The sequence below is a fragment of the Eptatretus burgeri genome, chromosome 7, assembly GCF_056783735.1.
Source record: "Eptatretus burgeri isolate ZD-2024b chromosome 7, Ebu_testis_v1, whole genome shotgun sequence".
Lineage (NCBI taxonomy): Eukaryota > Metazoa > Chordata > Myxini > Myxiniformes > Myxinidae > Eptatretus > Eptatretus burgeri.
In genome coordinates this window covers 63,188,478-63,211,610 of record NC_140967.1, presented here as the reverse complement: position 1 = coordinate 63,211,610, position 23,133 = coordinate 63,188,478, and the positions used below count along the sequence as shown (strand labels likewise).

General features: G+C 43.1%; 2 protein-coding genes across 8 annotated transcripts in view; one reads left to right on the top strand and one right to left on the bottom strand.

The window, feature by feature from the left end:
- LOC147023409 (ras-related protein Rab-6A) overlaps positions 1–16,424 on the top strand; it is a 32,983-nt gene extending 16,559 nt beyond the window's left edge. For 2 of the 4 annotated variants that reach the window (XM_085888806.1, XM_085888804.1), the window contains 5 exons: positions 6,912–7,017; positions 7,844–7,955; positions 12,762–12,855; positions 13,273–13,339; positions 15,202–16,424. In XM_085888806.1, the coding sequence (XP_085744932.1) occupies positions 6,912–7,017; positions 7,844–7,955; positions 12,762–12,855; positions 13,273–13,339; positions 15,202–15,266 (444 nt within the window). In that variant the 3' untranslated portion in view covers positions 15,267–16,424. Of the gene's footprint in view, positions 1–6,911; positions 7,018–7,843; positions 7,956–12,334; positions 12,429–12,761; positions 12,856–13,272; positions 13,340–15,201 lie in introns of all 4 variants that reach the window. The other 2 variants (XR_015060172.1, XM_085888807.1) reach the window with 2 other exon arrangements.
- The window catches only part of INPPL1 (inositol polyphosphate phosphatase like 1), a 138,870-nt gene that overhangs the window by 111,525 nt on the left and 4,212 nt on the right, over positions 1–23,133 (bottom strand). The window lies entirely within an intron of this gene.

The window sequence follows — 23,133 nt, the reverse complement described above, 5'->3', positions numbered from 1 at the left end:
TGCAGTTGCAGTCAAGTGCTCGTCCTGGTGTAGAAAAACTCCCCGAGTCCCAGAAGCGGCCCAGTGGCAAAAGCTTTTGATCCCACGCACATGGTCAACCCAAATAGGGTACCCATGTTGCACCCACTCTGCATCCGCAGGAGAAGGAAAGGCTACATGAAAAACCTCTGTGCCTTCATTTCTGTCTTGGTCTTTAATTGTATCGTGTTAAGTTAGATTAAGATAGGTGAACGATCCATCTTTGTTGAGATTAAGCACATTGTCCCAATCGAAGTTTTTTTTTTTTTTTTTTTTTTTTTTTTTTTTTTTTTTTTTTTTTGCTCTCGCTCCATTGAATGATTTATTGTTGTTCCCCATCGTTTTTGTTACCTGAAAACCTGCTCTGCTCCTCTTGACCCCGCATTGCTCTCCAAACTCTCTGCCTATGACATGACTGGCATCCTCCAGTCCTAGAAAGTCCTAAAAAGCTTGTCCAAGTCCTTGAAACTCCTAGAAAGTAGAGAAAATTGTGCAAATAATAAATAATTTGCCATGCTTCCGGTCAGAATTGTTAATTCTGCCAGTCTCTTTAAGAGAACCCAAGAGACCCATTACCAATTTTAACCTCCCCCAAGAAGTTACCATTAAAGCCATGTCAAAACGGTTTGTCAGTCCAGACGACAACACAGAGCTAATCCTAATTCCCCATTTGCATTGTGCTAATTTATTTGCAAAATTATTCTTGAGTTAATCCCCTATCATGTTCTTCTATTCTCTGCCCATAATTTTGTGTTAATGGCCTCTGGTGTTTATCCATTCACACTAAAAATATCTGACGACCCCTGGGACTTTACCTTGCGTCTGACTTTTACACATATAATTGTAAATCAGCGGGGCTGCTGCAGTGTAGATGTTAACTGAGACACGCAGCTCCTACAGTACTGTCTGCAGTACGTACAATATTTTGGCTTTGCTGAAAAGTTTCAGATTCCTCTCCTCACTTGTCTGGCAGTCTTTCATTTCAGGAGAGCACATAACAGTTTCCACAATGCCGAATTTTTCATCCAGACAGACGTTTAACAGCATCAAGCAACAGCCATAACCATAAACATATAGACGCCATTAGGAATTGTGACAGATAGGATCTTTGTTGGCATTTGTAGGACCAATACAAACATGGGATTAATTAACTGAGAAATATATTAACCCATGAAAACCAACAATCAAAAGTTAAATTGTGGGTCGAAAGCTTGAGTGGCTCAAGAGGAAAATAGAGGACATAAAGGCATCTGGTTTCGTATCAAAGAGGACAAAGGAACAGAAGACCAGACTGTCCTCTATAAAACCGGATGAATGGCCAACCTATTCATGACTCGTGAGTTTATAGGTGAGGAGAAACGTAACCGCCCATGGAAAACGAGGGTTTACTGTTGTCTGAATATCCACCTCGTATGTGGAGAGCATACATTTGCTGACTTCAAATTTTTATGAAAATGAGGATAATAATGAATTGCAGTTTACTCCATGTAAGCAATCTATGTGAGAGAAGCTCCTGATTAATGCTGCAAAAGGTACACCTTGGAATGGTTTGTGGTATAACCAGGGGTTTCCTTAGAAGCCGGTTACTGGCGACCCGCAGCCGTCTACTCAGAGAAAAAATGTCAAAGGTCGCCGCCTACTTCAGCGCGATTTTTCGAATTTTTTTTGTCACCACGAACTCGCTACACCCCCTGTTTTGAAATCCGAGACGAAAACACATTAGTATTTCGATAATCTCCATCTTCCAGACACCTTGGTGTGCCCTAAACCATGGCCTTAAATTAATGAACCCTGTTTAAAAGCTGCTTGAACTAACTATACAGTATAGCTGAATTTCAATCAACCAGTCAGTCAGTATGTTAATGCAACTACATCCAGTATAGGCCTAACCAACTGTTTTTTTGGAGTTTTCCACCCCAACAGCATGATAATATGAGAACTATTTCATGTCAGAAATCATGCAAGAATGCATCTCCAGCCATCTAGGATCCTCCGGCTTCCAGGGCCCTAGGCGGGCCCTGGACCCCGGCCATACAGCTGCGCTCGCTTCGCTCATGGTGATGGTAACCTGCTACTTTTTAATGGTAGCCTCCTACTCCAAAAAATAAGGAAACCCCTCGGTATAACATCACATGGTGTGCGTGTGCACGCGCATCAAGAAAATCATAGAATAAAACGAGGTTGGGCCAATCTCTACCATCAGGTCATGAGCACAAAAACACCCCCCTACGAGGGGGCGGGGGGAGACAACTTACAAATTTTCAATTCAACACGTGCCACATTACAAGTAGTTTACTGACCCCTGCTGCAGATGGGGGATTATTCGCCATGACAAATATATTTGCCCCGAGGCTGCTCCCGAAGGGAGCGGGTGTTTCTAGTTATTGAAATGTTCATTGGAATATGGAATAACAGTAAACAAACACTGTTTCATTCTTATTCTTGTGGTTTATTCCAATGTCACTTGTTCCATAAAACATTTGATTAAAGGGACTGGAAAACAATTTTTTGTCCTGGAAAACGGGGAATTTGGTCTTCCATGGCTGTGCAAACCCTTTAAAATTGCCATACTGTGTTTTGCAAGTACAGGGTGTTTCAAAAAGAGTGATGCAACTTTAAATATTTATTTACAAAGAAACAAACCTCAGAAATGTGAACCAAACGTTTCTTGAAAGCTAATGACATGGTATTTTCTATCACTGATTGCTATTGCAGTAAGTCACTGCGAGAGTTAGTGAGAGCCCAAGGTCTGAAATTGCCATTTACGCAAAAGCCTTGTAATTGATGTTCTCAATGTATGCCCCTCCGCAGTTCAGACAGGCATTGATCCTGACTCCAAAGATCTGTCCAACTTTCCTGTAGGTCTCATGTGATACTGCCTGGAGTTAGTCTGACACCTCCTGCATCAGATCATCCAGTGTGGCAGGGTGGCTGGCATAGACAGATCCCTTGACAGACCCCAGAACTAGTAGTCCAGGAGGTTCAAGTCTGGGTTATGGAGTGCACAGTCATGAGCGTACCCATGGCAACGAGGCGGTTTCTGAAGAGCTGCCGCAGGAAAGTGATGGTATTACCAGCTGTATGCTGGGGTGTACCATCCTGCATAAACCAGGTCATGCTGAGCTGGTTTGGGGTGACCTTTTAGGTTGATCATGATGGAACTTCTGGAGCACAGCCTGGTAGCACTCACCATTGATAGTCACCATCCTGCTGTTGTCATTCTCAGCTCCCCATCTGGCATTGAAGGTGCAGAAGCATGTGACCACAGGTCCTTTCAGGTACCTCTCGGTGATCTCCTCAGATGGTTCTGCCCCCCAGGAAATGTTGTTGTGGTTGTTGATGCCACCATTCAAGTAGGAATGGGCTTCATCACCGAACCAGATCAGGTTGATCCAGTTTGAGTACAGCTCCATCCTGTCACTGAGCAATTGCACATATCTATTCTCCTCCTCATGTCATCTTGATTCAGTTTATGCCGAATAGATGATGCATGGGAAAACCTTCAGTTCCTTAGTGAGGATATGCCAGACTGATGTTGGTTTGATGCCGAGCACCTGGTAGTGCTGGCGGTGGGACTTCTTCGTACTGTCCACTGCAGAATCCTGCATGGCATCGATGTTGGCTTGGTGCTTGGTTACTGATGCTGGCCTGCCAATGTGGCCCTTGCTCTGGTTATGCACTGTACCCTTGTGCTCAAAATGGTTCACAATACGTTGAATGGCATAATTTGTGGGTTCATCGTGTGTTCTGAGGTCGTATTCCCGGCAGAACCTCCAGCGGGTTTCGACATGATTTTGTCTCGTATCACAGAGACACCACTTTGTGTTGTGCTTCACTGTCAATGGCATAGTTGAGCTACGGAGCTAAAAATCCCAGGGAACAAATGCCCACGATAAAACAACCAAACCCTGAAAAGAAAAACGGTATAGGTCAAAAAACAAAGAAATGGCAGGAAGTTAAAGTTGTATCAATCTTTTTAAAACACCCTGTATGTGCATTATTAAATTAATCAGATGTGCTATGGAATGGTCATGTTGTTTCTCTTTGTGAGTTTCAAAGCAAAATGTTACTGTTGGACACTGTAACTGTTACCTGTCTAGTCTCATGGCATGACTTATGGTGCAGCTTCCTCTGGGTTAACTTTGATTGGCTGTGGTCGTTTGTGTGTATGTATGTGTATATATATATATATATATATATATATATATATATATATATATATATATATATATATATATATATATATATATATATAGTACACTAGGTGTAAGTCGGCAGCGTGTAACTCGTCACTTCGCCTAAGTCGGCAGCGTCAAAAAGTCCCGAATTTATCTCATGTTAAATCCCTTTGAATAAAGGGTCATCCCTCTCTAAGTCGTCACTTCGTCTAAGTCGTCAGATGTTGTCCATTCCCACTTAATGGAAACTCAAGTAAATTACCACTCCTAACTCGTCACACGGAACTTCTGCCTCATGAGAAGCCCGATTTCATGGAATCGTGATGCTCGCTCATTGGTGTACACCGCCAGTGATAGGCTATTTATAACTGCGTACACACGTTTATCGCACTGCAGGCAGGACAATGGCGACCAAGCGTAAGCTTACAACTAAAACCTACCAAGAAAAATACGACATTATCCAGTTTTCCCGAGGCAAACCCACTGATGAAGAAAACAGCCACAGCTGAGAAGTTGGACATCAAACGGCAGACATTGAACGATATCTTGAATAAGGGCACGATGTTTAGACAAGTGGAGAAGATTGCGAGGCCGGTGGTAAGTGTGAAACGCGTGAAATGTGTGTCCTTTGAAGATGTCGATGACGCGCTCATCATCTGGTTTCGGCAAATGTAGGCTCAGCCAAATATTCAGTTGGACGGTGAAATGTTGCTGCTGAAGGCACGTAAATTCGCTGCGGACCTCGGGCATGATGATGCCGAGACCTTGCCGATGCACTGGATAGACAGATTCAAAGTGAGGTGGAGAATCGGCAAGGTCAAGAAGTGCGGCGAATCAGGCAGCGTGGATTCGGCAGTGGTGCACGACTGGAAGGATGGCAAATTGAAAGACATCTTGGAAAGGTATCAGCCTCGGGACGTGTACAATGCCGATGAGACTGGGCTTTTCTGGCAGATGCTGCCAGAAAAGTCTCTGGGGTTCGTTGGTCAATCCCATCATGGTGACAAGCAGGCGAAGTTGTTGTGTTACATTTGTTCATTATCTTTACTTTTGATAAACTGATTCATGAATTCAATCTTTGCTTGATCACTTTCCAACTCACCAATGAACCCCCACCTATGCCCCGAGGATTGTGTTTTCCTTTTGGTACAATAGCCGGCTCTCACACATACGTGTCCAGGCCACGCGCGACTTCATCCTTCACCCCACAGTCATCATGAATGTTCGCATACGCGCAAGTCGTCACATTTCTAAGTCGTCACTTTTTTTCTCGGTCCTGATGGTTACGACTTACGCCTAGTCTACTATATATATATATATATATATATATATATATATATATATATATATATATATATATATATATATATATATATATATATATATATATATATATATATTTTCTATTTCTTTGAGAAATATTACTATATAGAATTTTCTGCTTCTTCCATGTCCTCCTTAAGGGTTCCTGCTCTGGTAGAATAAATTCATGTTTCCATTTGAACCGCTGTGTGAAGAAACCATTAACGCTCATCCTTTTTCAAACTTGGAAAGAGGCTTTTAAAACAGAAATTTGTGATTAAACAAACCAATTTTTTGTTCCAAGTCAATCAATTATTGGCTTTTCAACCAAGTAAATTAATTACGGTAAGCCCTCGATTCACGGGGGTCACGTCCCTGAGATCGCCGTGAATGATGAAACTGAATGCTGATACTAAGGGCTTCTGGGAAATAGGGGGATAGGATCCCGATGCATAAATATAACCTAATTTCAACAAGACCATGATGTAAAAGTGTTTCAAACGTGTGATTAAAAAAAAAAGAAGTATGTACTATCTAAAATAAATGTGCAGTAAACTAATAGCCTTTTCTTGAATGTATCCTTCCATCCATGCATTGGTGTTGCCTAAGCACTCCTTGGCTATTGGACACAATCCTGGGCAGGTCGCCACTCCGACACAGGATACCAGCAAGCAGGCACTCATTTTGTCGACCTCGGAAGGATGACAGGCAGAATCAACCCCACCTGATATTAATTCAACAACCGAGTGGGATTTGAACTCAGGATCCTAGGATCCCAAGCCCACCACCCTAACCCTTAAGCCAACACCAGGCATCTGAATGTACCAATATAATAATATTTGCTTATTTGTCTGCCTGTCCATGTGTAACATTCCTTTCCACGTATTGGTTGGACAGCTGGCCTGACTCCACCCACAGTTGTCCCCTGAAAAATCATACTACCACCATGTTACTGCAATGTGAAGCCAAAGACATCTTTGGAGATGTCATATGCCATGCCTTCCCTACAAGTTTTCCCTTCAGTGTAAAATGTCCAAAGCCACTGTTAAAAGGATCATCGAATATCCAAAGGTTGGAGCCGAAAGGCATCATGGGTCTCCAATCTGCGACCTGGCAAATTTTGCAAAAATTACCGAGCTTGATCCGAACTGAGTTTTTGCTGCTGAGTTAGGATTACTGAAATTAGCACGAGTGAAATTACTTAAAAAAAATATTTCAGCCAACTTTGTTGACAAAACTGTTTGCTTTACCCATCTACTCTTATTTCACTTTGTCACATGTCCAACACAATTCCATATGATTGGTCATTGTTGCCAGTTTGTTAAACAGACTGTAACAGTCACCCTGTCATGGCCACCGCATCTCATTATCGTTTGGCACCCCATGTTTGCCCACCCACTCATGCTCCCACAGATCAGGTTACAGCTCTGGGATACAGCAGGACAGGAGCGGTTTCGCAGCCTCATCCCCAGTTACATCCGTGACTCTGCTGCAGCTGTGGTTGTATACGACATCACAAGTACGGTCTTGGTTCCTGGTGCACACCAGCCTCTCTACCGTCGTGACTTTTCGAATATTTCGGTCTCAGTGTTTCATCAAAATGCAGCACAAGTTAAAGGAATTCTTCAGATCTTTCTGTTAATCTTGCTATTCTCATCATTTGCTCTTCCTTGCATTCCATTGTGTTGCTCTGTAACTCCCTTTTCCTCTCCTTTTGTTTGTCTCCTGATTTTCATCTTTCTTGTTTCTGCATTGCATCGCTTCATTGTTCCCCTTTCTGCCGCCAATTGCAACATCACAAGTTTTTTTTTTTTGGTCCCCCCCCCTCCCCTGTTCCCTGTGCTTGATTCTCCTTGAATGACTGAGTAGATTCATAGCTAGGTGTCGGACGCAGCAGACCAGGAGTGCTTTCATTCTTTGTCAAGTCTGTCATCTGTGAAAGTTATGCTTGATGGCATTGCAAGTCAGTTCAGCCAGTCATCAGTGATTGGTCGACTTTTGCTACCCCCACCCCTCTCATTTATTTTTAATTTTTGCATTATTGCCATTGCACTGAATTAGTGTTATGAGTGAGTATGCAAGTTGCCAAACCAACTTTTTGCTTTTCTTTACCTGTGCCAAACACAATGCAAAAGTGTAATAGCAACCTTTTAAATTTATACACCTCATGCAACTTGTTTATTATGACAGATGAATTGTAGGATGGCAGTGTTCTATCAGGAATATGGCATGACGGGTTATCCTTCATACAAGAATGGTCCATGCACGTGCTGTCACTGATGTTCTGGATACCGTACTCATCTTTGTTTCTTCTTCTCTCATTCCCACACTCTGCTTCTTACCAGATGTTAACTCCTTCCAGCAAACTTCCAAGTGGATTGATGATGTTAGAACAGAACGAGGTGGCGATGTCATCATTATGCTTGTGGGGAACAAAACAGATCTGGGGGATAAAAGGTATTTTCATTTTCTGTTGTCAAGCTACTGTTGTCGCTGGTATGCTTTATGATCAGCCATTTGTTTTACAATCCAGAATAAGCTGTTTCTCGAGACCTTGGTGGTGTCATGCTCGTCTCTTAACGGGTTCTACATTTAATCGTATTATGGGTGCTGCATTATGGAGTACACTAATGTACAGTTGATTTGGCAATATCTCTCCCTTGGCCGATACAATGAGGAAGTGTGATATCCCTGAGTCATCATGGGAAGAACTTGCCAAGAATCGTTCGCAGTGGAGGGGAAGAGTACACACCGGGGTGCAAAGGTTTGAGAAAGTTCAGGAGTATGAGATTGTGCAAAAGCGACTGCGGCAGAAGGATCCATCCAAGGCAGTGGAAACTGGTTTCCGTTGTGGTGTATGCGACCGACCTTGTGCAAACAAAGCCGGTCTCACTGCCCACAGTCGTGTCCATCAGCAATTGAACCAATCGACGTAGTCGAAAACGACACGTCATCCATCATCTCTCCCTTGCAGTCATGTTAATGTAAAATATGTTTTGCAGCAGCATGTTGGTGTTCGTTTCTTACTTTTGTACAAAATCTGCTGCCATAGCTAAAAACACCTTGGAAAATGTTGGATGGAAGTTGTGACATAGACATGGTGGGCTAAGTGGCCTCATTTAATTGTGTGTGTGTATATCCATGTAGGTAAAACCCTTAATCCATGTAGGTAAAACGCCATCAAATACATATAATTCGAGAGTTTGTCGAGGTAAACAAGCATGTTTACTTAATTTTGCTTGTGTGCATGTATTTCCATCCAATTTTACCATCCTGTCTGAGACTGCGATGGTTTTTCCAGTCGTTCCTGACACTAAAGCTTTTGTTTAGTCAGTGAATGCAAGTCCCAGCTGGAAAGAATGTTGTACAAGGCCCAGTGTTGTGTGCACACGCCTGCATGCCCCACTGGTATAAATACCACCCTTTGTTGGATTAGGTGAGAACTCGCAATGGGTCCAGTAGAAACGAAAGCAGCAAGAATGACGTGTGTATGTATATATATATATATATATATATATATATATATATATATATATATATATATATATATATATATATATATATATATATATATATATATATATATATATATATATATATATATATATATATATATATATATATATATATATATATATATATATATATATATAGAGAGCCTGGTGTTGGCGCAGTGGTTAGGGCAGCGGCTTGGGATCCAAAAGGTCCTGAGGTTCAAGCCTCATTGGGCCACTGAATTAATACACCAGGGGGTTGACTCAGCCTGTCATCCTTCCGAGGTCGGCAAAGTGAGTACCAGTGTACTGGGCCGGTGTATACCCTGGTTAAAATAGGTGTACCATATCCCTGTGTCGTAAGAAGTGACTAGGGTTGCATCAGGAAGGGCATCCGGAATAAAACATGTGCCAAATCACTATGCGGATCATACGGATGATCCGCTGTGGCGACCCCTAACGGAAGCAGCCGAAAGAAGAAGATATATATATATATATATATTATATATATATATATTATATATTATATATATATATATTATATATATATATTTATATATATATATTTATATATATATATTTATATATATATATTTATATATATATATTTATATATATATATTTATATATATATATTTATATATATATATATTATATAATATTATATAATATTATATATATTATATATATTATATATTATATATATTATATATATTATATATATTATATATATTATATAATATATTATATAATATATTATATATAATTATATATATATATATACATACATGTACATACATACATATACGACGTGTGTTCAAAAAGTATCCAACCTTAATTTTTCGTGCGTAAACAAATGAAGCTAGGGAGGTATGGTTTGGTGCACGTATGTAGGCGATCCTAATCCATATGCGTGAATATTTTCCCCCTTGCAGAAGCTGTCAGTCACCGACAGACCGCCGATGAGTGAGGAAGTGTAAGTGAGCACCGTCGGATTTTCGTTTTTGACAAAATGACATCACTGTTGTCTCATCGCCAGTGATCACTGTGTTGAAGAAGTTGGGATCGCTGTTCACAGTCTCCAGCATGTCCTGTGTAATCTCCAAACGGAGTTGCTTCTGCTCGATCGTGAGCAGCTTTGGCACGAACTTCGCTGAGATTCTCCTTAAGCCCAAATCCTCAGTCACAATGGAATGAACGGATCCAATGCTGACGCCCGCCTCATCTGCAAGTTCTCTGATCATGATTCGACGATCCTGCATCAGCAGGGTCCTCACTTGGTCAATGACTATCTCATTTCAGGATGTTGAGGGCCTACCAGAACGTGCTTCACTTTCCACTGTTGTGCGACCATCTTTGAAGTGGTTGTACCACTCTTTTATCTGTGTGGTGCCCATTGCTTCATTCCCGAAGGCCTGTTGAATCTTGCGGATCGTTTCCACTTGGGAATCGCCAAGCTTTACACAAAATTTGATGCAGTGGCGTTGTTCAAGTTTTTCCGTCATTTTGTCAAAAACGAAAATCCGACGGCGCTCACTTACACTTCCTCACTCTTGCACATGCTGCTATCACTTGCATTCACTCCTCTCTGCTTTCATCATCCCCCCCCCACCATTTATTTTGTTGTCTTTCATTACGGATTGGGACGCGCATCCATCGACGTGTGCCGGGGTGAGTCAGAAGCCAATAAAATACCTCGTCCTACCTCTTCATCCTCTTTGCGTCCAATCTATTTTTTTCCTCGGATATATTCTGCTGGCACCATGTCCTGTGTTTAGGTAAACAAGTAAGACTGTTTAAAGGGGAAATAAGTACTATGGGTTGATATGTGCTCTACTCTGCCTTTGTTGATTGATTAATTATTTTTTGATGTGCCTGTATGTATGTGCTTCATGATTGTTTGATGTGCCTTGTAAATACATACCTCTTCTTATTTGGTAAACATTTTTCCATCCTGCCCGTTTTTGTCTCGTTACATCCCTTGGCTCAAATTAGTGTGTGCAAATGGACAGACAGGACGTTATACCCCACCAATCGCTCACACTGTGAGCCAGCACACCACTCACGGTTTCACTCGGCCGTATGTAATAAATAGATGCTCGAGTGTGTGCTGAGGGTGCGAACCCTAATTACCACCACCAAACCACTGGGAAGGTAATGCGTTTGTAAAGGCATGAGGACCCTGCCAGGTTTGGCAATTGCAATCGGCGTCCATAGTTGTTTAACAACCCATTGGGTCACGACTTATCCGCAGCGCAGCAACCTGCAGGTCCGAAGGTCGGGGAGAGCCGAAAAGTCCCCTTGTGGTGAACCCCGAACTACGGTTCCGAAACTAATATATATTTATATGTAAATAGCAATGATCATATATATCCCCCCAAGACCGATGTGCCGCCAGGTGGGTAAGGGATGAGAGGTCTCCGAGTTTAGGAAAGTTGAACTCTGCTTGAAACGTACTGGTTTAAATGAACTCATTTGTAAAACCTTGAATGACTCCAAAATTATAAAGGTTCTTTGGAAAACCTTTAATTTTGAAAATATTTGCAGTCAAGACCTTTTTTTTTTTTGTCCCTTCACCTTGGTAACCCCATATTGTACACACCAATCAATGCAGATTTGATATTTTCCATGTGACTGTGTACTGTGTATGAAGACTACTTTTGAACAATGGCCAAAGATGTTTGGTTCATCATTCACTGATCATTCTCAAATGTGATGCTCCAGGATTGTTTTCAACTGAAAGATTCCTCATTTTTACAACTGCAAACAGATTAAATATTTATTGATGGCAGTATCAGATCACACCTGAAGGGCACTCGGTAGAGCGCATACCTCCGCCATGCAATACCTGATCCTCGGGCCCAATACATTTTTGAGATGTGCTTTATATCGTTTTTGGCCCTATCTCTCAAAGGTGAAGAATCACTTAAAAAAAAATTCTAGTAGTCGAATCCGGATCCGGATGTTCACCAAAATCTAATCAGTTCGTCCTCATCACACACCCAACCTGCCCACCAAATTTCATTTGGATCTGTCCACAACTTTTTGAGATCCTGCACACAGATAAACAGACAGACAGAAAGGGGTGAAAACATAACCTACTTCACCTTCGGTGGCGGAGGTAATGATCTTGTATTCCCTTGCGGGTTTTGACTCGAGGCTTGTGTCAGGCGTTGAATCAACATTAAACAGGCTTATAAGCAGGACTTGTGCTGTTTGCTAACATGATAAACGTTTGGCATATGATGATGTTTGGATTACGAATGGGACATGCTGTTTTTAACTTTTCTAATTCTCAACATCATGTGGTTTCGTCAAGTCTTTTGTACTGTCTGTGTCCAGGCAAGTCTCTATAGACGAGGGTGAGCAGAAAGCGAAGGAGTTGAACGTGATGTTTATAGAGACCAGTGCTAAGGCTGGCTATAACGTGAAGCAGGTATTCCTTATGTGGCTCCGAATAGAAAGCTCATTAACAATTTATCCGTCGTCCTCACCCTCCCCCCCCCCTTCCCAACCCAAAACCCCACCCCCTCTGCTTTCTCTTCTCAATCCATCATCTGTCTGTCTGTCTATATTTCTGTCTATCTTTGCTTTTTCTCTGTCTGTTTTGTCTTTCTGTCTGCCTCTTTGCTTTGCTTTGTCTCTCTACCTCTTCACTTTGTCTTTCTCCTCTCTCTACACTTCCCACCTTTTCAAATCCCACATGAACCCTTCACCCTCCCTCTATACCCATCTCTTCCTTCCACCACCATCCTACCACATCATGCAGGCAAATCACAATGGAGGAAGGGGAGCAGAGGGCCAGAGAATTGAACGTCATGTTCATTGAAACAAGTGCAAAGACCGGCTATAATGTGAAGCAGGTAGCAGCGCCATGTGGTCTGGCTGCACTCGCCTCAGTACTAACCCCCGGCTTGCTCTGCCTTTAAAGACTATCGCGGTCCATCTTCATTATTGTGCTTTGCATTGGAGTTCATTAAACTTGTATTACAATAATGCTCATTCAAAACTTCTAAACTAACGCTATTAGCCTAAATGCGCTCCCCTAATTCCAAACCCATCCCCCATTTTATTTCCTTACTTGTCTCTCCGCTACTTCCACTTCATTGCCACCTTTCATGATTTTTTTTTTTATTCCAGTTGGTTAAGTTTATTGCAGAGTTCTGAATTATTCTCATCACGTGGGTTATCTCTCTGCCTGGCAAACTAAACCACCATGATAAAGTGTTTTTTCAAGTTGCTCGTTGTGTACTTCCTCATTGTCACCTTTGTCTTTGCAGCTGTTTCGCCGCGTTGCTGCGGCTTTGCCAGGTATGGAAGCATCACCAGAAAAAAGCAGAGAAGACAGTATCTTTTTGGAATTGGTTTTGCCAACTTGGCAATTTAGTAGTTGTGTTGCACATTTAATGCTGGGTCTTTCACTTAACTTTTTTTGTTGGTGTTGTTTGGGATTTTGTCACTATTGCTAAATTAGGCCCTGGAGAACCCCACTAAAGAGGGGAAATATACAGTGGCTCATGGATTTTCAATCCTTTATTCTGGGAGGATCAGTAAGTCAGCCGACTTCTGACATGGGGTGGCATGGACACTTCATAGGTTTAATAGAACACAAATGTGACACCCCCCCCTCCACTTCCTTCTGGTGACTTCCTCCACCCCCCCTCACTCTTCCTTCTGGTGACCTCCCCCACCCCCCTCACTCTTCCTTATGGTGACCTCCCCCATCCCCCCTCACTCTTCCTTCTGGTGACCTCCCCCATCCCCCCTCACTCTTCCTTCTGGTGACCTCCCCCATCCCCCCCTCACTCTTCCTTCTGGTGACCTCCCCCACCCCCCTCACTCTTCCTTCTGGTGACCTCCCCCACCCCCCCTCACTCTTCCTTCTGGTGACCTCCCCCATCCCCCCTCACTCTTCCTTCTGGTGACCTCCCCACCCCCCTCACTCTTCCTTCTGGTGACCTCCCCCACCCCCCTCACTCTGCTCTCTGGTGGCCTCCCCCTCCCCACTCTGCCATCTTATCACCCCCCCCACTCTGCCATCTTATAACCCTCCCTCCCCAATCTGCCATCTTATCACTCTCCCCCCCCCCACTCTGCCATCTTGTCCCACCCTCCCCCCACGCTCTGCCATCGGGTACCCCCATCAGGCGTGTGTGTGTGTAAATTTGGTGGGGCTGGCCCCAAAACTGTGGGAGTAGTCCTGTGTAAAATTAATGTACCTTGAATGATGATGATGATGGTGTTGGCTAGGGAAGGGGGATTGGCTCTTATGTGGTATGATGAAGGAAATGGGTTATTACAGAAAAATAGCAAGTCTCAAGCGAACGTGGTGTGATGTTGACGGGAAAAGTCTATATGGCCGATAAAGACGATGTGGAAATGGCGGACATAGACGATGTGAAAATGGCGAATGCTGAACCTCCCAATGTGCAGACATGCAAAAAAATTAATTCATTGCAAAACTCTTTGATCGACTGGATTCCTCGTCTTTCCTCTATCTTTTGGAGAAATATTGGCATCGTACAGGTGGAAACGCAAAATTTCAATCGTATTGAGAGATTACTGAACCATCAATTGTTTCTCCATGTGGTAAATCCATCCATACATTGGGACCATACTCTGTGCAGAGCGTTGGTTGCTGCTTAAGCAGTCTCCTTGGCTATTGGGCAGAATCCTGGATGAGTCGCCACTCTGACACAGTATACCAGCATGCTGACACTCATTTTGCCGACCTCGGAAGGACGACAGGCAGAGTCAACCCCACTTGGTTTTAATTCAACAGCTGAGTGGGATTTGAACTCAGGATCCTCGGAGCCCGAGCCCACCACCCTAATCATTAAGCCAACACCAGGCATATATGCGATAAATGGTTAAACTGCAAATGCCGGACCTGTGAATGAGTTTAGAGAGATAGAGACCAGTTTTGTACGGGTGGAAACTTGAAATCATAACTGTATTGAGAAATTTCTGAAACCTCCCACCCATCTTAGGACACTTGCTGGGACCCCAAATTGTTATCCACAGTTTGGTGGGACTAGTCCTGAAACTGAGGGAGTAGTTTGGGGACAGAGAGACAGACAGACACTCCTGCTTTATTATGGTATCGATTGTGAAATTTGTTCTTTGAATCAACCATCTGGATTTTCTCATCACTCGCACCAATGCATTTTCGAAAGCCGCTAGCAACTTCCTTGACTCGTTTCCTCCAGTGATCGACATCACGCTGGAGAAACCCAACGAGCGGACTGCAAGTGAAAGCAGCTGTGCTTGTTAGCAAAAGTATGCATCATTCGAGCACTGATAAACGATCAATCCTGCTGCCCACGAGTGCCCCCAACTCACGCAAGTTGCGGTAATCATCCTTCAACATCATACGACCACCAACAGGCCGAAAGCTCAAGAATGCAAAATGTTTTGTTTGGTCTGCCTTGTAAAAAGTGAAACACTTGTTCAAACCAACTGTTTAAAGGAGCGTGGAGATTCGTCATGTTTGAAATTTATGCAATCCTCTTTCTTTAAATGACTTACTTAATTGTCGTTGCTACTTTACAATTATATTTTACTGTACTTTCCACCATTTACTCAGGCTTTAGTTTCTCAAGCTTGTTTTTATTACACTGTTCTTCTGTTTTTATTTTTATGGTGCCAGTTATACTAGTTTTTGTGGATTCACTGATACCACTTCTAATCGACTTTGGTCGTGTGACGGTATCTGAGATCCAACACGGCTCCTCCCTTCGATTCAGAGAACAAAGATCGGGACAAGACACTTGTTGTACAAGATCTGCCTTTGGCGCAACGCCCCGACTCGTGAAAAAGTGGCAGAAAGTCGTAATAAAGCAGTTAGTTGTAGATTTTCATTTCTCTTGCTTCGGTTGTTTTGTGCCATTGCATGGTTTCCATTTAGCCTTTTAATCACTTTAATTGTTTTGCCATCTTTGACTCCCATGCTCAAGCTGAGAATGTTTGGGAATGTCCCCGAATTTCCAACTGTCCAATCCTTTTCCCCTCAATTACACACCCGTCAACTCCACCAAGACCACCTCAGTTTGGCTTATCCACTCACACAAGCGATTTTTGTTTGGAGGAGGGTCTCTTTTGGCTTGTCACGGTTTCTCAGCAGCCATGCAGCTTATATCTTTCTTTGCAAAGCCATTTCACTCACTGTATTCCCAACTTGATTACCTTTTGCCCTTTTACACACATCTCAAAAAACCGTTTTGACGATGCCCTCGTACCTGAAAAGAGGCAGCACACCACAAGCTTGCATGGCAACACACTAAGTCAAACTTGGACATCTTTTTGTATTTTTATTCAAGGTTGTGTCGATCATTGTTGGCTTTGTTTGTTCTAGCAATGGCTGCATAATGCTACTATAATGTACAGGAATCATCGGAATATAGTCATTGAAATAAACCATTGTTACAAACTCCTTTTATGTCCGTTTTATGGAAAACTGCATTCAGTATTGGATACTTTTAAGTCTGCCACCGAAGGTCGATAGAGGTTGTGTTTTCACCCGTCTGTCTGTTTTTGAGCAGGATATCTCAAAAAGTGATGGACGGATTCAGAGGATGTGGTTCGTAAGTCAGGCAGTCGAAGCTCATTTTCATGAACAAGCAGTGGTTGATCTCTCGAAGCGCATTTCAGGCAGTGTAGTCGTAATCCACGTAATACAGTGTAATGCTGTCTTTGCTTGGTTCATTGATCAGGGGATTTCATAAAAGCACTGTGTCTGAAATGCTCTTGGTCACATTTTTAAGAGCAGTTTTCAACCAAAAAAACAAACGGATTTCAGCTATCAGTGTATCCTCCGGCCAATGGGGAAAACGGTCAACACAAGTCAGTAAATAGCGGTGCCCGTTTGAAGGAGGTTAGGGACCGACAAAATTGCCATGGACCCTGTCAAAACGCCTATCTGCTGTTAAAAACCTACCGAGTGGTGCGTCACTGACGTTGGAGTGTTGACATTGCTTGGCCCAATGGAACACATTGGCGTTGATGTGTAGTCAGACATAGCATGTGGTGATGAGTCGATGGGTTGCTCGAATACCCGGATGCTCAAGTGAGAAAGTGTCATACCGTATGACAGAATTCCATAGGAACGAAAGGGCGTGACTGTCCCATCGATGTATGTGGTAAAAAGCGAAATGTAAGCAAACTCGTTGCAGACTGTAGACGGTGAAGCTCTGTCTTCCCATTACGCTGCTACAATTGCATTAAAATTGATGGCCAGTGTGTTGGTAGAAGACAACGCCAATGCCTCGATGTATGAAAGAGTTCACAATTCCTTTGATCTGCGAGGAGTGGGAGTCCAAATTGGTGGATGGAGTGAAATTTAGGTTTGTGGTCAGTCAGGACAGAGAATTGTCTCGCCAGTAAGAAGTGGTGGAAGTGCTTGATGGTGAGGTATACAGCAAGTAATTCCTAATTGAAGGAGCTGTACTTACGCTCTGTTGGTTTCAGCGGTTTAAAGGTCAGTGGATGCCAGTTCGGCATCGATGAAATGGTGAAAGGCCATGACCTCAGATGCGTCTAGCATTGGGCATGTTGGTGCATCTGGCTTTGGATGAATCAGGAGTGAGGCATTGGCAGTGTGGCTTTGGTGGTGTGGAAGGCTGACAAGGTTGGCTCCGGTCATCGGAGCACTTTCGGGTGCGTTCCAGTTGCAAGCAACTCATTCAGTGGCTGCAGTATTATGGGTGTGTTTGGAATAAATTGATGGTAAAAGTTGACAAGGCCCAAAAACGTTTGCAGTTTGTGTTGAAACGACGGTAATGGGAAATTCCAAATAATCTGCATCTTCTCTTTGAAGGTTAACTGGCCAAGGAAATTCAACTCCCGAGCACCAAATATGCACTTTGTGGGATTGAAGACGATGCTGAAGTCATGCAAAGGGGATGAGGAGGAGACGGAGGTGTTCCTGATATTTTCCTGCAGTTGCATTGGTGATTAGGATACCTATAGATATAGACATGGTGTAATCCCTGGAGCACCTGTTCGATAAAATTGCTTCGGCCAAACTGCATCCAAAGTAATTTGAACGGGCCCAAAGGCATGGTAATTGCTATCTTCAGGATGTCTTCTGGATCCATGGGAATCTTATGGTATGCATAAATGAGGTTGACCTTGGAAAAGATGAAGCAGGAACAGGGGGAGATAATGATGAGCAATGACTGGATAAGGATACAGGTAATCGGGAGAGCAATAAGTATGGAAATTATAATGCAAGGAGTGAGCATAAGTTGGACTTGAAACTGTTGGATACAAATGCAGATTCATTACCAAACAAGATGGAAGAACTGGAAATGTTAATGAGAAGATTGAAACCAGATGTGGTTGTGATAACCGAGACTACACCCAAGTCTCGCCCTACGACGACAACCACTACATCCTTGTCTGTATCAGGATACAGCATTTTCACCAACTTGGAATCTGATACCCAGAGGAATATCAGAGGAGTTGCGATGTATACAAAAACCTCATTGCCTGTTCTTCGAGTGGAAATGGAAACAATTTTTTAAGAATCCCTTTGGTGCTCTGTGTTGCTTCACGATAAGGAGAAACTGCTAATTGGATGTAGGTACCGCAGACCATCCAGTAGTATCCAGAATAATGAAGCACTTGATGAACTTTTTTCGATGGTAGTTAATAGACAGGAGTCTCATATTGTAATAGCTGGAGATTTAAATTTTCTGGGTATTGACTGGGAAGCATGCTACCAGGAACGATACCACAGCACCCAGCATATCAATTTGTTGAGACACTGCAGGACAATTGTTTTTATCAGCATATTGCCGAAACCACCAAGGGCAGGAGCTTGTGAGCTAAACCCTAGCCCCACTTGAAAGTAGCAAACATTGCTACATTAGTGCAGAGTTCAGTTGGTGCACAGTGGAAAACGATCCCAGACATGAACCAGAAAGTTATGGAGGTAAAATGGGACGAGGAGCTGGCAGAGTTCAACTGCAAAGAAGCATCGTGCTTCTTTAGGGATAAAATGGAGGCAATCATAGACAAATTTATTCCTTAAAGTGTACCGATTAGATTAGTTGTGTGGGTCTTCGATGTCCTAAATCCTCGGCTGTAAGGAGTTGTTGAAAGCGGCAGTGCTCAGAGGGACTTGTACACTTCATGAGCACAGCCTTCAAAGTGAGCATTCGTTGAAGGTTGTTGTAAAATAGCTCTCATCTCCATTGCATACTCTCGTGGCAAGGAGCCAACAATGTATTTGAATCGCCTCAACTCGGTAGTAATGTTCCAGGTGTCGAATTGGGCTTCGACTTGCATAAACCACTGCCACCGATAAAGGCTAAGACATAAAGGCTGCCACCGATGAGCCTGGTTGAGCGTCTGAGAAGGGCACGGCTGGTTGGTGGTTCCCGGCGACTGGTTGCGTGCTTGTAACTCCTTGTCCGTCCATTTGGATCACGTCAGGGTCACCGATTTAGCATGGAAGAAAAGACGTCTGAGACTTTCGGTTTCCGAGTCAATTCCTTATTAAACCACAATGGTAAAAGCTCTCAAAACCTCTGCTGGGAAACCCCGTTAATCCAAAGCTAAAGCGTATTCCCATATTACAAAACCTCAGACAAAATGATACCGCAACAAGTCCATGCCACAACAAAGTTGAAGAATGAAATAAATTGGCCTGCACGCCACAGTTCGGCACACATTGATTTGACACGGTTATGCCAGAGGGCAATTCCGCGGCTCAAAGAGCACAGCGACAATCTGTACTGTAAGAGAGATGTCTGTCTGTCTGTCTGTCTGTCACCACGCTTGAAAAGGAACTCGCGGATAACCAGGTTCCACTGGGATGTTGTAAGGGAATTTGTTCCCAGTGGAGTGTTGCATACTTCGGGTTTCCTATGCTATGAATGTCCTTTGACAGCATAATAGTCACTATTAAGACTGCTAAGGTTTCTCAGTGAAGTTAATCTACGAAAAGGTAATTACACTGTTGCGGTTTTGGAAGACCCCAGGGAGTTACCTCCAGCACATAAAAGAACCCAGGAGTTTAGATACGTATATCTGTGGTGTTTTGTTTAGTTAGATTACCTCTTCCAGTGTATCAGTGGAAGGGAAAGATACATTATGAATGTAGTTAGAACTATCCCCATTGTTCTCTTCCTAATTTTCCAACTCTATCCTCAAACCTCATTTTCAAACTCCATCCTTTCCCTCATTGTCATACTCCAATCTCAAACCTCACGTCATTCTCAATCGACAGTCTCAAGCCACTTGTCTAGCATAAATCCATTTCATCAGTGCTTCGACCGCCTAAGTGGAATTCCAGTGCTGGAATGCTGCTCGGTCGACTGCAGCACGGAAATTTGATCGCTTAAGCTAGGTTCCAATCACAGTGGGTTGGCATTCGTGCCGGTGTCAGACGCATTTTATGGCCCTTCCACTCGCCTTGTCCTCATCATTTCACCGAACAAACCAGCAGCCCTGCCCATCGTGCTCCTGTTGAAGGCCAGAGCAGAAGCAGCCGAGGCCTCTTTCAGAGCTGCCGTGGAATGTAAATTGGACGAAGCTCTATTGTTGCTGCTCGAGATCAAGCTGTTGCTGCATCTGTTGCTCTTCGAGTAGCAGAGTGATCTCATGCAGCAAAAGAGTGATCTCGAACAGCCATAGATGCAGCAACAATTGAAAGCTACGCAGCAGCAGATACATCTTGAACAGCTGAAGCGGGAGGACGAAACTGCCATAACTCAGTCTTGTTTGGAAGTAATGTCTGATGCTCTGTGTTAGGGGTGGATTCGGTAATATTTTGGCAGCTGGTTACCTACACCTGTGGAGAAGGTGGGATTGCTCTTGTCCAGTGATGCCACATCTTCCCCGCCATCCATTCTATCTGAAGACAACAATGAAGGTATTCCACCAGATACCCGGGTCCATGCTGACCCAGCTGCAGTAGTGGCCAAAAATATTGTCACCCTTGCACTTTTTTCAAATAACTCACAATTTTCTCTCAAAATAAGTTGAAATTGACAAAAGTATTTTGTCTCCCCAATTCTTTTATTTCACTGTTAATATTACAGTCTTTGTTTTTTTATTCAGAACTTAATAAATCCTTTTAAATCAGATAATAAAAAGAAATGACATTGACAAAATTATTGACACCCCAGACTTAATATTTGGTAGCACAGCCTTTGGACAAAATAACTGCAGTCAAGCACTTCCTATAGTCATGAATGAGCTTCCTCCACCTCTCCACTGGCAGTTTGGTGCACTCTTCCTGTGCAAACTGCTCCAGTTCTCCTAGATTTGAAGAGTGCCTTCTCCCAACTGCTGTTTTCAGATCTCCCCACAGGTTTTCAATGGGATTTAGATCTGGATTCATTGCTGGCCACTGCAGAACAGTCCAGCATTTTGTCTTGAACCATTACTGGGTGCTTTTTAAAGTGTGTTTGGAGTCATTGTTCTGCTGCAAGGCCCTTGATCTTCAACGGACACCCAGCTTTCTGACACCAGGTTGAATATTGCGCTCCAAAATGCCTTGGTAATCTCCTGATTTTAAGATGCCGTGCACACATTCAAGGCACCCAGTGACAGAGGCAGCACAACAACCTCAAAACATCACTGAACCTCCTCCATGGTTGGCTGTAAGGAAGGTGTTCTTTTCTTAAGGCTTCATTTTGTTTTCTGTAAACATAGAGATGATGTACTTTACCAAAAAGCTCTAATTTGGTCTCATCTATCCACAAGACATTCTCCCAGAAGGATTTTGGCTTGTTCAGGTGTATTGGCAAACTCTCATGGGGCTTTATTACCTCTATACCTCTATACCTCTATACCTCTATACCTCTATACCTCTATACCTCTATACCTCTATACCTCTCTCTCTCTCTCTCTCTCTCTCTCTCTCTCTCTCTCTCTCTCTCTCTCTCTCTCTCTCTCTCTCTCTCTCTCTCAGCAGTGGGGTCCTCCTGGGTCTCCTACCATAGAACCCCCTTTCATTGAGTGGGCAACAGATGGTGCGAGTTGAAACTGTCGTACCTTGTGTTTGAAGGTCAGCTTGAATCTGTTTGGCAGTTGATCGAGGAGCTTTGTCCACCATTCAAACAATCCTTCGCTACAATCTTCGATCAAGTTTTCTCTTGCGGCCACGTCCAGGGAGGTTGGCTCCAGTACCATGGACCTCAAACTTCCTGATAACATTGGGTAAGGTTGACACAGCAACATCAAGGTCTCTGGAGACTGACTTGTAGCCTTGAGATTGTCCATGCTTGGCTACAATCTTGTGTCTGACGTCAGACAATTCGCTGGTTTTCTTTCTTTTCTCCGTGCTCATTGCGGTACACAGTGACACAAAACAGCAGAATGACTCCTTTTCTCCATTCAAACTGGTTGAATGGGTGATTAGTATATTGCAGGCACCTGCAACTTACCACAGGTGATTTTAATTCCAAAGTAAAGGAGAATCACCTACTTGAGATCTAATTATTTCTATCATTTTCTAAAAGGTGCCAATAATATTGTCCAGGCTATTTTAAGATTTCTGTTTGGAATAAGCTAAGATTGAGTAATTTTTTTTTAACTTTTTTGGTTTTGTTCCACTGCAAACAAAAGAAATACATACACTGTATGTGGACATCAAAATATTTTTTAAATTTTAACAATTTCCTGGAAGAAATGGTGCATTATTTGAAAGAAAAAAAAAAACAGTACAAGGGTGCCAATATTTTTGGCCACGACAGTACATCGCTCGAACAACTGTCATTTCAGACAGACCGCATTTCACCAGCCGTCAACGCTGTAGCACCAGCATCCATGGAGAACTCATCGACATCAAACGTGTCCAACAGGCAAGTTCTGTCTACTCGGTATAACATGATGCCAGTTCCTGGTCTATCGCACGCAACTCACCAGACACCAACCAAAGCTGTACACATAACTTTTGTGTCGTCATCCTTCTCCAATTTGACTCTGCCTGTCATCCTTCCGAAGTCGGCAAAATGAGTGCCAGCATGCTGGTATACTGTGTCGGAGTGGCGACCCGTCCAGGATTGTGCCCAATAGCCAAGGAGACTGCTTAGGCGGCACCAACGCTCTGCACAGAGTATGGTCCCAATGGATGGATGGACCCTTCTCCAATGATACGTGTCATGACTGCACATCAACCCCCACTGTGT